At 38.3% G+C, this 13,719-nt stretch overlaps 1 protein-coding gene across 1 annotated transcript in view; it reads left to right on the forward strand.

Moving 5' to 3' along the window:
* The first annotated feature begins 1,434 nt into the window (after nt 1-1,434).
* The window catches only part of LOC134748533 (cystathionine beta-synthase-like), a 28,151-nt gene continuing 15,866 nt past the window's right edge, over nt 1,435-13,719 (forward strand). Inside the window, exons 1-13 of the mRNA XM_063683324.1 lie at nt 1,435-1,565; nt 1,634-1,740; nt 2,489-2,656; nt 3,037-3,221; nt 3,725-3,970; nt 4,573-4,705; nt 5,167-5,350; nt 5,737-5,770; nt 10,549-10,664; nt 10,750-10,856; nt 11,278-11,448; nt 12,039-12,220; nt 13,060-13,299. Of these exons, the coding sequence (XP_063539394.1) occupies nt 1,516-1,565; nt 1,634-1,740; nt 2,489-2,656; nt 3,037-3,221; nt 3,725-3,970; nt 4,573-4,705; nt 5,167-5,350; nt 5,737-5,770; nt 10,549-10,664; nt 10,750-10,856; nt 11,278-11,448; nt 12,039-12,220; nt 13,060-13,299 (1,923 nt within the window). The 5' untranslated portion in view covers nt 1,435-1,515. The remainder of the gene's footprint in view (nt 1,566-1,633; nt 1,741-2,488; nt 2,657-3,036; nt 3,222-3,724; nt 3,971-4,572; nt 4,706-5,166; nt 5,351-5,736; nt 5,771-10,548; nt 10,665-10,749; nt 10,857-11,277; nt 11,449-12,038; nt 12,221-13,059; nt 13,300-13,719) is intronic.

Raw genomic sequence — 13,719 nt, forward strand, 5'->3', positions numbered from 1 at the left:
TTTGGCGTAGGACCTGCGGTGCCGATATATCCGTCATTGGCGTCCAAAAGGTTAAAATAAAAGTAATCTCGTTTTTCAGTTTTTATTCTGTTTAAGATTGTATGGGTATGATTAAAGAAGATACCTACGAGTAAGTATCTTATTAAACTGATTCATCGCATTCTCTGAGCACTAGGGCTTCCAAATACCGGACCTTTCGCAATACCGGTATTAATACCGGTATTGGCAACTACAATACCGGGATCCCGGGATCCCGGGATTTTTTGAAAAAAAATAGGAAGCAAGTATTTGAAGTAAAAATACCAAATTTTAATCAAATTATTTTTTATTCTGCATGCGTGTTACAATAAATAGTATTTTTAACAATGATATCACTTAATAATAAGTCTCTTTTTCTCTCTATTGACTAGTTTCTGCACTTGCAGCTCAATCGAATACATAAACATTTTTAGTATAAAAGGTTAAATGATTTTCTAACATAAATAAAGTAGCACAGAGTGCATTGTATAAAAGACAACATTTTCAAGTTAATTTTTAAGGTAATTGTACAATTGAAATGCAAAATAAAATCAATAAATATTATATTCCCTCCTTGCAATGTAATAAAAATCAGTCTACAACTCGAAACACGCGCACATTTAAACAAAAATTCAAAATTCAAGTTCTAAGACCCATAACGGTTATAAGTGTTTTTTTATATATATTCAAACACTAAACGGTCTTACAAATCTTACAATACAATTTAAAATCAAACTTTTTTGTGCGTCAATGTCATTGAATATTAATTTTGTTTAATATTTATATAAAACTATCTATTGTACTTAATTATTTAAATTTAAATAAATAAACCCACGTGGTAAATTTCTCCCTTCAAAAGAGACATGACATGAGTTAGAAACCATTTCGTGACTTGATCCTTATATTCCTTATTGACTTTATCGAGTATATATAAACAAATAATATATGAATACTTACATTGTTGTGAAATTCAAATAAACCACAGCCGGCGCGAAACTATAACTACAGCATAGCTTATACCTTACGTACTACGTACACATCAGTTCACGTTATAAGCACCGAGAACCGACTGGCTAGTTGGCTACACCGTTAACGCTCCACGTCGCGTGCGCAAAACAGAATCGTAATACGTAATACGAGAGGGAGACGCAAGATCTATGTGCGCAAAGCTTTGTGGTGATGCCGAATTCTAACGTTTCGATGGGTAGCTTACGTTTGTTTTGCATATTTTGTTAGTTAATAAAAATACCGGGATCCCGGTATTTCAAAATTAAATATCGGTATTGAAATCTACCATAAAAAGGCCGTATCCCGGGATCCCGTATTGGAATCCCTACTGAGCACATTAAAAATTGTTATTGATGATACACTATGTACAATAGAATTAACAGTCATGTCCGGGTAATATCCGTGAACGTGAATTAATTTCCATTGTGAATCCATGCAGTTCGTCAGTATAGGTACGGTACGGTTTAGTTTTACTGCATAGCCGCCCAAATGTACAGCGCAAAGGCAAAACACATCTCCTATGGAAACTGGAAACCAGCGTAAGATTTATATATTTAATTAAAATTTAGTGTGCCCATAGGTTTTACTTAATTAAAATATTTTACAGAGGTCGCGATGCCAAAGTTTATGATAATATACTACAAGTTGTCGGCAATACTCCCCTAGTTAAGCTTAATCGGATACCAAAGGACTATGGAGTCGAGTGTGAAATCTGTAAGTACCTACTCGTAATACCTCATTATTGTATACTGTTGCGAACGCAACCTTTTATTTGTATAATGCAGTAACTAAACGCAGCCGTCGGGCTCAGTTACTATGCGGAGGCTTTCTAAAAAGCACCAATAGGAGCGCTCCACATAACTTGTATCGCGGCCAATTAGAGGCACCTAAATTTAAAGTACCTTTTTACTATTCAAATTTAGCTTATTAATCACACTTGCATCAGCCTCCATACCATTACCACCACTTCTACACCATTTAACCAGCACACATATGCAAGATTACACGTTTACTTCAAATCGAAGTCTTTTTATTTGTCGTCGAGACCTGGACGGCGGCTACATATACCTACCTACAGTTTCGTACATAACATACATACAAACTAAACTAGACCCACTTCCCATTATTCCATTGAGCTTCACATAGGTACGAGTATTAGGTACATAATATAGGTATAAGTTAGGGTGGCAATGTAATATACCATCAAGCAGATCTGTGGACACGGGGGTTGTTCATGGGAACGCTGTGATAAGACAATGCAACCTAATTGTCTTTGGGTTTGTTAGAATTGTCTCGATGAGTATTAGTTGTTGTTGAAAAAAAAGTACAGTCAGCGATAAAAGCTTGTACCTATCAAGAATGAAATTTTTGAAAAACTTATTAACGTTTCTATTCTGTTGGGTAGGTTCAGAGATTTTTTGCGAGCTCATTTAACTTACCTAACTGTTTTTCTGGGGGACAGACGCAAAGTGCGAGTTTCTGAATCCCGGGGGCTCAATTAAGGATCGGATAGCGAAAACATTGGTGCATGACGCGGAGAAATCCGGAAGAGCCTATGATGGTACACGCTTCGTAGAACCTACTTCGGGAAACACCGGCATCGGGCTCGCTCTGACCGCGGCAGTCAAAGGTCAGTGTCACAATACTCCACAAAATTAAATCCTCGCTATAGGTATTGCAAATGCAAAACATGTTTTTTGCATAGCAAACCTGGAACCTCAGTTTCCACCCGTCCAATGGCTCGTCCGGTGCAGCGCTTGAACGACCGCTGCACATCGTACTATACGATGCTGTTTGCTAGCCTTGGCTTATAGGCTCATTTGCAGCGCGTTAGACAGTCTGGACGCACATTAAGATCATTATCATTAACTAACTATCGTGCCATGCCATCACCCCGGCACGAATAAAATTACTAAACCCGGTCACCCCTTCTAGTCGTGTTTACTGCATGAAAATCCGTAGGCCTATTTTGAATGTTTACGTACTACAATACAACGTTGTCATTGTAAGCAGGTTATAAGGCGACCATTGTTACGCCGGACAAGAACGCAGGCGAAAAACTAAGTACTTTGAAACTGCTGGAGGCGGATATCGTGCAAACCCCTACCTCTGCCAACCTGGGGGACCCCGACCACTTTTTAACAGTTGCTCAGGAAATACTTAAACAAGATCCTAACAGCATCAGTTTAGATCAGGTAGGTACCGAACAAATGTTTGATCATAAAAATGCAAAACAGTAGTCAGTAAACCGCGGCTCTTTCAGTAGGTTTGTTTCTCTTCTTTTATAAGAAATAGAGTTTTAGCCAAATCCATATAGAGTAAATGAATGGCTCTTTGGGATTTCTCTATAACCTGTGATTTTACTGCAGTGGTCTTTTCTTGATAATATGCCCCTTGAACCTTGGTGGACGCTGAACTTGGTAGTACGGCCCTTGGTGAAGAACTCTTGACAGATTATGGAATTGATGGAATATTTGGAATCATTAAAAAAACTATAATAATGCCCTTTAGTCGCTTTTCTTGCACTCTGCGCGTGGGTCTAAGCAACGTCTAGTTAAGCGACAATCTTATGCTTGTGTCGAGCTGAAGCAGTAGGTATTTAGTTCTTAATTCCAATACTAAATCTTTCTCTCTGTGTGTGTGTCTTTATCCTTTACATTTGTACATTACAAGAAAGTGCCAATGCTCTACTGTGCAGTTTTCAAACCCTGTGAACCCCATGACGCACGAAGAGCACACGGGCAGCGAGATCGTCGCGGCGCTGGGCCACGTGGACATGGCGGTGATGGGCGCTGGCACGGGCGGCACGGTGATGGGCGCTGGCACGGGCGGCACGGTCACGGGCATCGCGCGCGCGCTAAAGAAAGCTTGCCCAGAATGCGTCATCGTGGCCGTAGAAGCAGTCGGCTCGATTATATGGGGAAGTGAACTTGCACCGTTTTATGTGAGTTTATGCGATGGGTTTTGATCAGATCCTATTACTAAAGCCCATATAATATTATGCCCTAAAATCCAAAAGTTTATTTTTAATCTGTTCAAGAATATTATGACTTTGACAAGGAATCAAATATAATAGGGGTATACTAGTATAGTAATATTAAGGACACTGCCAATGAAAAATATATATATATTAGCAAGTTAGTCAGAGCCCAGAGGGAGAATATGCCTAATAGGCTCTATTACCTACAGGGTACAGGGCAGGGGGTAGAACATATTTGTATCATATGACGATTATGAGCTACTAGCCTACTACTACTACGCAGGGTGATTTTCATTAATTATTTTTATATGATTTTGACCCATGTTCTTTCACTGATATGCGTTAAAATTGTTAAATAACAAACAAAACTGTCAACGCCCTCTATACGAGAGTAAGCCAAAGGTAGTGGCGCCATCTGATCGAGAATCAAATTTTCGTGATTTTCGAGGCACGTTTTTTCCTTAGACTGTATCCATCTATTACGGAGTTATATCTATCTTTGTTAATACTAATTGATACTAATGATCTAATATTGATTTACAATTATGATCACTTTGCCTACACAGGTAGAAGGCATTGGAGACGATTTTGTACCCGATGTTTTGGAAAAAGATGTAATTGATAAGGTTGTACACACGAACGACTACGACTCCTTTAACATGGCTCGGGAAATTATACGAAAGGAGGGACTACTTTGCGGTAAGTTTAGTATGTATATATTCGTATTATTAGTTATTTAATTGTACATTGGGCGGCAGAAACAAGTGTTAAAGTTGTAACAACGGCAAAAAGTTTGCACTGATGATGATGAGTTTGAAGTTTGACTGTGTTTGATGTATTATTTGTGTTTCCATGTACATTTATTCTAAGGTTGTGCAATAAAGAGGATTTGTGTTGTATTTGTATTGTTTCTTTGTTAATGCTATTATGACGTCACAAGAATGGCGTCTGCCTTTTTGGCGCCAACATCTATTGCTTATATTTAAAAACAATTTTTCTTTGTGAATAGCGATATTATATTCAGAAAATAAAAATACCAGGTGGCTATTAAAGCTATACGAACACTTATAAATATATAAAAAACAAAAATCGAATACCCTATTCTGAATATACCCTATTACCCCCATGGAGTAGGTAATAAAGCAAACTGTGCTTACCAGGTGGTAGCAGTGGAGCCGCCATGTTCGCTGCGCTGCAGGTCGCCAATGAGTTAAAATTGGGCGCAGGGAAGAAAGTGGTAGTTGTGTTCCCAGACGGCATCCGCAACTACATGACCAAGTTCGTCGCCGACCAGTGGATGGAGGCGCACCTGTTCAAAGAGCCTCCTTTACATCCCAACATTGAGTAAGATCAGATCATCAGAAAGTTAACTCTAACTTAGTATATTGTTATGTATTAAGTCGTGTACTCGTACTTTGGTATTGGTAATTTACAAATAAACAATTTTTTGTAAAGTACCTATACATTTGTTTAATTCTTTCAGCGCTGGAATCACTCAAACATCAGCGATTCAGCGCTAAAACATCCATCACACAGTCTTTAATGAGGGCTATCGTTTTTTTGCTCACCAGTTGGCGCCTCTGTTGATGGTGGTGACAGCTGCAGAGCTGTCAGTCATTGAAGTGACAAGTGACATTTGACATTTCGAACTATGGAAAAGACCACCATCTACACTAGCGCCCCTAGCGGCGAATTCATACGCATTAGCCCTCATTCCAAAATATTTCCAGATGGTGGAATCATCCAATTGATAACCTGCCTGTGGCATGAATCTAGTATAACTGGATCGGTCATGAGGAGTGGGGGAAAATGACCGAACGGGATAGTCTTATGTATCTTTCAGTAGGAGTAGCAGAGAAAGCGCTGTTATTGTTTGTCCTTGTCATAGTTTCACTTTTCCACCGCTGCCACAACCGAGGTTGTGGCAAACAAATAAGTACGTGACATGTCATGTTTGTTCGTTGCTTGTTTAATTATCGTTGTTTTGTATGAAATTGTGCTTTCTCTTATGAAATATAGTGATGGTTAGCGTTTTAAATGCTTGAACTTTGATAAAATACTGGTGAATTGTTCTGTAATCGGCTGTAATAGCCGCTCTGAGCAAAAATATGAGATCATAACCTTTCACACGTAAGTACGGTATTTTACACCTTCCTCTTAACGCAATATGTGAGAATAACATCGTAAAATTACGTTACACTCAAAGCAATGTAGAATCAAACGATTTCAATAAAAATATCACAAATATTTACGCAAATTAACAAAACATTATTTGTAATATTATCCGCCCAAATTACGTAGGTAGGTAGGAGTCTGAGGTCAGCCATTTTTAAACTTCTTCTTCATTTAGCTGCATAACAATCATGTTAGGGATACCAGATGAAAATATCATAATTTTATGGGTAATTTTGACCTCGAAGTTTTTTCGTACTTCTAATTCCAAAAAATAAATAAACAAATGTTGTGAAGATTAAATGTGGTGTACATTAATTGGTGTGATTGCGATTTGTTATTTTCTTAAATTAAAACCCATAATACATTTTATTTTACGTTTTATTTACTAAACATGTTTAGTTTTGTACCACCTACGCGAATTATAGGAGGTATTTCATTGTTTATACGCCTAAAAAAAACGGCCCATTGACATTTTATTTAACAATTTTTTAATACCGTCAAACAAGCTAACTTTGCCTCCAGGGTAATCGCCCCAACGTGATATCAAATATTGGGGTAATTTTTACCAATATGGTATCCCCAAGTTTATGACGTCATCTATATCTATCCCTTACGGGCGCACGCGTATAGCTGGTCTATGTAATGCTAGGTCTATGGCCTGTGGATATCTCGGTGCCACACGTGAAGCACGACGCAACGTGTGGAGATGCCCTCACTGCGATGGGTAGATTGCGTAGTGTTGCGATAGTCGTTGGTGAGAATGGGTACGAGTAAGAATGTTTTTAGAGTTGAGAGAGCGGGTTGCATCTTGGCTTCCTGTTATTAACTGTCAGCTGCTAAATATGGCCGATATTTGATATTATTTCTTTGAAATTCATCTATTAAGGCCAGACTATGTTTATGAATCGCGGCGCGACTTCGCGGAGAGAACACGTCGCAACGTTGACGTATGACTCCAACTCCACACTGGCAAACCTCACGGCGATTTCGCAGTTTGGTTCTCGCCAAGATGGCGGAAAAGCATCAGCTGATCGAGCTTAACTGCTAGTTATCTATAGCATCATACGTGATTTAGCAATTTTTCCATTTTGTTTTGTTGTAAAACCGTAAAATATAGCCGCTTCATATAATATAATTACCTATTATTTATCTTGCCACATATGAGTCAAAATAGGTGTAATATGGAGTCTTGCCAGTTCGCGCTTCGCGCCTCCTTTGACGCGGGCCGATAAACCGCCAAAAAACGGGGAACTAGGCGCGAAGGCGTGAACAATCTGCGAAATCGACGCCACACTTACGTTCGCGGCTTCGCGCCGGGGTTCGCGCATGGGTGTGGAGGGCCCTTTACATTAAAAATTTAATTAAATCAAAAACGAATGGTCGACAAGAGGACGAAGTTTTTCAATGGACACAGATAGTTGAAATGTATGGCGCTATTGTACTTATAGTTACCTACAATAAAAAATGTTAATGGATTATTGGGCATCTTGAACGATAATACACCCCTTGCGTATGTAAGTAAGACTCAAACATTTAATACGAATATCGTAATCAAGACCCTGCAACATTTGTTATCTAATTTTTATAAATACATTAAGGTTTTGAATACGGATTATTATCAGAAAAAGGAAACACTAAAATAAACGGGCTTTTTAGGCGCTGATTTCCAGGTGCGGTGGTAATTATGACCAGGAAATAACATGTTTCAGGTTTTTCGAAGGAGCAATATCTAAAAACCAACTGCGACACGCGGCTACCAATCCCAAAAAAGAAGAAAAATTAAATTTAAACGAACCGGTTAAAAAGCACATCATACACAACTGCTTGATAGTAGCGGAAAACAAGGGGTATCCTACCGTCGGACTTGTATCTCGAATTTTGGACATTACTCCGTTCGTCGTTATAGTTGAAAAGATACCGAACCCTGAAAGTAAAATAAAAGGTAGGAAAGCAATCTTAAAACACAGGCGAGCCGTATGCTTGTTTGCCACCGACGTAGTATAAAAAAACACACACACTTATGTATGCATATGTTTTTCCTGGTTTTTCCTAACTGGAGCAAAATCTAGGGCAGAATTATAAGATTTTTTTTTTCTGAAGTGTATTTGTTTTTTCGGTCTCGTACGTACGTGACGACGTACATATAACTCTTTTCCCATTTATTAAATTCAATGGTAATTAAGGTACCTACAGTTGTGGACGTTGTGGTACGTAAGTTCAAATAACATCGTAAAATGGAATGTCATCGTTTTCCCCTTCAACTGGCACTCTTAAAGGTCCATCCAGACAGAACAATTTTTAGCCCGATCTAATTAAATTGTCTAATTAATCAGGTTGTGTGGACGCAACTGGCTCGCCGATTCCACAAGAAATTGTGTACGTGTGGACGCTACATGAGATTGAAGTCATTGGCTAAATAACAATAAGTGTTGTTTTCTTTCAGAAATATTCAAACCAAAAGGAGTGATCACCTCTGAAACGGTGTGGCAGTATATTAGACAGCATTTGGAATGACCTTCCGACGACGCACAGCTTGCCCCAAGTTATCCCGTTCCTCAAACCGCTTAAGTTGCCGCAACCTGTTTAATTAGAAATATTTATATATTTATACTTATAGGTATATATAACTAAGCTTAATAGTAAAATAAACATATCTACCTAAATGTTTCTTTTATTAATATTTACTTTTCTTCCCCTACCTACTTGTGAACCCAAAATTAATTTTGAGGACTGTCTCATTTCAAACATAGACAGAGAGAATCATATTACTATCTTTGTCTTACACTAGTACTAGCATCCAAAAGAAAAGGATGAGTATAGTTTTCTTTGTTCATATTTACTGCCAATTTGGTTTGACCAACTATAGTAATAAAACAGACCTAAAAACGGGACGACACTACAGTGTTGCCACTTTTTAATTTCTACTCTTGCTCTTCTATTTTTGCCAGACGTATATTTTTGGCGAGAAGCCCCCCACACTCATGCGCGAATCGCAGCGAGAAGCCGCGAACGCCAGCGTGGAGTCTAGTTCGCTAATCAGCGAAATCGACTCCACACTCGCGCTGGAGCGGGCTACATATGTGCTGTCCTGATTCCAAATTAAAGTGTATGTTTTTGAGTTTTTGCTAAAAGTCATCCCTTTTAGTAAAACGCTCGCTCCAGACTAGGCGGCTTCGCGCCGCGATTCGCGCACGAGTGTGGAGGGCCCTAAAGAAGTAATGCGAAAACACTCTCTTTTGCCATCATCTGAACTATAGTTTCAATAGTTTGTCAAAGGACTGTCTCTTTTCAAACAAAGACAGAGAGAATCATACTATCTTTGTCTTACACTAGTACTAGCACCCAAAAGAAAAGGATGAGTGTAGTTTTTTGTTCTTATTTACTGACAATTTGGTTTGACCAACTATAGATTTTGACAACAATGGAACCATAATTATGCTAATGCGTGTAAAGCTCACTCCAGACTACGCGGCTTCGCACCGCGATTCGCGAATAAGTGTGGAGGGTTATAGCAAATGTAAACCGGACTTACGAAATCGACGCCACACTCGTAACTCGCGTATGCGGCTTCGCGCCGCGCCGTGATTCGCGCACGAGTGTGGAGGGCACTTTAGGTAGGTAGGCCATTAAAAAATGTTGCTAAAATTTTGTTATAATTTTAATTACGCAACTCCAAGGGATATTAATAATTTTTAAAAGTCAGAATACCTACCTAAAATTAAATGAATGAATTTGGAATGAATGGTGTAGTGAAGTTGGTTCATGAATGAATGCGGTGTACGGAGAGGGGGAGAATGAGGACGGGGGACCGGGGGGGCCGGTTTACTTTGCAATGCAAGCAACTAGGCCAAGAAACTAACTAGACTAATATTTGTAACACAGCTAATCAATAACATTAACCATTGTCCTTTCAGCCCAGATCTGTTATAATCGTTGCACATTATATATTTTTTTCTGTTGATATTGACGTGAAGCTGGCAGGAATGTCTAAAGACGATTGCCATAATAAATAATAAAAAAAAACTAGGCGAAGGCGAGTTTAGTAGTTAGGCGAGATTCCATTCATTTGATTTGATCCATTCGTCATTCGTCCACCCCACCGAACGTAGAACGTAGTGATTATATGCTCTTTGCCACCGGTTCCAGTCGAGTCGGACGGGGTACGAGAACTTGTGTTTCTATGTCAAAAAGTACCCTTTACGGATTATCTAATTTAAAAATAAAATTATACACGACGAGTGAAATAAACTGGCACTTATTAATAGGTGCTTAATAAGTTTTAGTTAAACGTTTTCTCTGAAACGTTAATAATACGGACTTGTGATTTTGCTACGTTTTTTATCGAAATAACAAACATTTAATACTAATCAAGAGTAATTTTGTTGAGAAAAATGTCGAACCACGTGGCGTCGCAGAATGGTCAAGCAAATGGATTATCTAAATTCTTTAACCTCAAGGAATTGCCGCACATCGTCAAAGTACTGTAAGTTTTATTTATAGCTGTTGATTTTATGAACGGGAGCACATATAGTCGTGAATAATCAATGAATTTTGTAATGTTTTTATAGAGACAGAAATCAAAAATTCCATCCTGACATTCTACACGCTATCGGTAACACTCCGCTGGTGAAGTTGACGAGAATACCTAAGTCTGAAGGCATAAAATGTGATATGTGTGAGTATGGCTTCTGATATTTATGTTATTTACCTGACAATAACCTCGCTAATCAATATACAAAGGATTAATTAGTTAAGAAATGGTATTAATTCCAGTTATAAATTTTGGAATTCTGCTAATAGGTATACCTAGTAGGTAAGTACTTAGCTGGCCACCAAAAGTTACCATAAATAACTATTTCAAATTTTAGGTATCTACGTCAAACGGTCTCTGAGAAAAACGCATTTAACTGATTTGCAAGACCGAAGTGATCCCATAAGTGTTCCGTTTGTCAAAACAAAGTTTTGCACGGAACACTAAAAATAAGAGAATGTTTAAAAAAATTCGTTGCATTGTTTTCTTTTATATCTTTTTCTGTATCTAAAAGTACCTAGTCATAAATAAATCAGTTTTTATAAAAGAATGCTATTTGTTATAGATGCAAAATGCGAGTTTATGAACCCAGGTGGGTCTGTGAAGGACCGCATCGCTTACAGAATGGTACTGGATGCAGAGCAAAGAGGAGTGTTGAAACCCGGCAAATCTGTCATTATTGAGCCCACCTCTGGCAATACTGGCATTGGTCTAGCTTTGGCGGCTGCTGTTAAAGGTGAGATCTAATCTAATAAACCCTGTATAAAACATTAATGGGAGTATTATTAAACAAATCAACCTCATACTTTGATTTGGTGATGGAAACAATCTAGTGTATTGGCACTCCAGTATCACATGGAGTTCTTGATTACTTTTTGCAATTTTTAATTAATCACTGGGGTATCCCAAGCACAATATCTCTTAAACCAAAAATGGTTCATAAACGGATAATATATCATGACAATAGAAGTATAAGAATGAATTATACAATAAGGTCAATGTGGTGAAGTTCGTCTACATACTCTACTTACAGAAGGTCGGTAGAGCTCTTCCTTTCTGACTATGTCTAAGCGACATACATATACAAATACGAGAGTTCTTGCCCTTGCCCGATCTTCATTGCAATAAATTTTATATATATTGGTCTTCAGCACATTGACCTTAGGTAAAAAATCCATTAAAATCTTACAATAAAAAAAAAAATCCTATATGATTTTGTCCTTTAATTTAAAAGTCCATTCTGTCATAATTATCAGGCAGGCAAGCAAAGTTTACTGCTATCATATCAGCTTGTCGCTTTAGGTTTCATGTAATACCTATTTTCAGGTTACAGATGTATCATAGTGCTGCCTGAAAAAATGTCAGACGAGAAAGTGAATACTCTCAGGGCTCTAGGAGCGGAGATAGTGAGAACACCCACTGAGGCACCCTCCTCCTCTCCCGAAAGTAACATCGGTGTGGCTCACCGCATGGCTTCAGAGATACCTGATGCTGTTGTACTGGATCAGGTAAACAAACATACTTTTTTACCATGCCAAATTGCTTGTGGGTATCACAAGACTATTAGAAATAAATTAAAAGTAGAAACATTGAAAACATTCACTGTCTAGGACAAATAACATTTTATGGCATTGTATGCAGACGTTTCTGCTTAATATTAAATTAATTTATACCTATTATTGTTGTTTGTATTTATATTTATTATCAGCTCACATCTGGCATTGTGTTTTCAGTTAAAACATAATAATTGATAGAATAGAATGAGATTTTATTCGTAAGCACAAACAAACAAGACATTACATAATATAAAAGAAAACATAAAATAAGATTAAAGTGCCATGAAATGGCCTCATCTCAGCATGTTGCTGGTGACTCAGCAGGTTGATTGAGTAGGTACACTAGATACATAGCGCTCTTGATAACACTAATTTTATATAATCTAAAGAAATTACATTACTTAAAAAAGAGAACAATGGGTATATCTACATCATAATTAAGTACCTATTGATCATACTAATTCCATTAAGTCTGGAGATTTAGAATCTAAAAAGTAAATTTTTTATTTTAGTTATGTATACCAGTCAGTGTTTTAAAAATCATGACATGAGAATAAAATGCTTTTATAAGGGTTTATGTTTGTAACTGTGCGTATATAATTGAATTGAATTATCATTTATTCACAAGAACATATGGTCATGTAAGAGAATGTACTTTCAAAGTAGGGTTCTAGGGTTGGTCTTGCACGTAGCAAAGACCGTCCACGAACGTTTTAACATTTTACGCCAAATTGCTGTAAAAATGTTAAAACAGCCCAGTTTAGAAATCACAGTACTCGTATGCCCCACAGTACAACAACCCGTGCAACCCCCTGGCGCACTACGACGGCACAGCGGAAGAGATCCTCTGGGCGCTGGACGACGCCGTGGACATGGTGGTGATGGGCGCCGGCACCAGCGGCACGGTGTCGGGCGTGGCGCACAAGCTCAAGGAGCGCTGCCCCGCCTGCACCGTCGTGGCCGTCGACCCCTACGGCTCCATACTGGCGCAGCCTGAGGAACTCAACCACAGCGACGTCGACATGTATGAGGTAACTAAAATATACCTACTACAAACCCCGTTACGTCTGGAGGGGTTTAGTTTTAGTCCGTAGGAGGCTGGGAGAACCGTATCCAGCTCAGCCGAGCCGAGCCGATACCGGGCTGGCAATATCCAATGATTATTACCTCCACCTCTGACAAAAAAAACGTTACGTCCAAATCGTATACGCAGTGCTGGATTTACTAATAAGCAGTTGCTTAGAGGGGGCACAAGAATCTTAGGAATCGATCGTATCTGTGCATGACCGCGAGGATACTACTAACTGTAAAATATTAAACAAAATCAAACCAAATTAAACATAAATGAATGTTATTAAATATTTATCATTCAAAATCATCATTAAAAGTCAATTCTACCAGCCAGCATAAGGAAATAGAAATAACAAAAAGAATTCGTTAATTTACTTAGC

Source organism: Cydia strobilella, chromosome 16 (assembly GCF_947568885.1).
Source record: "Cydia strobilella chromosome 16, ilCydStro3.1, whole genome shotgun sequence".
NCBI classification, from domain to species: Eukaryota; Metazoa; Arthropoda; class Insecta; order Lepidoptera; family Tortricidae; genus Cydia; species Cydia strobilella.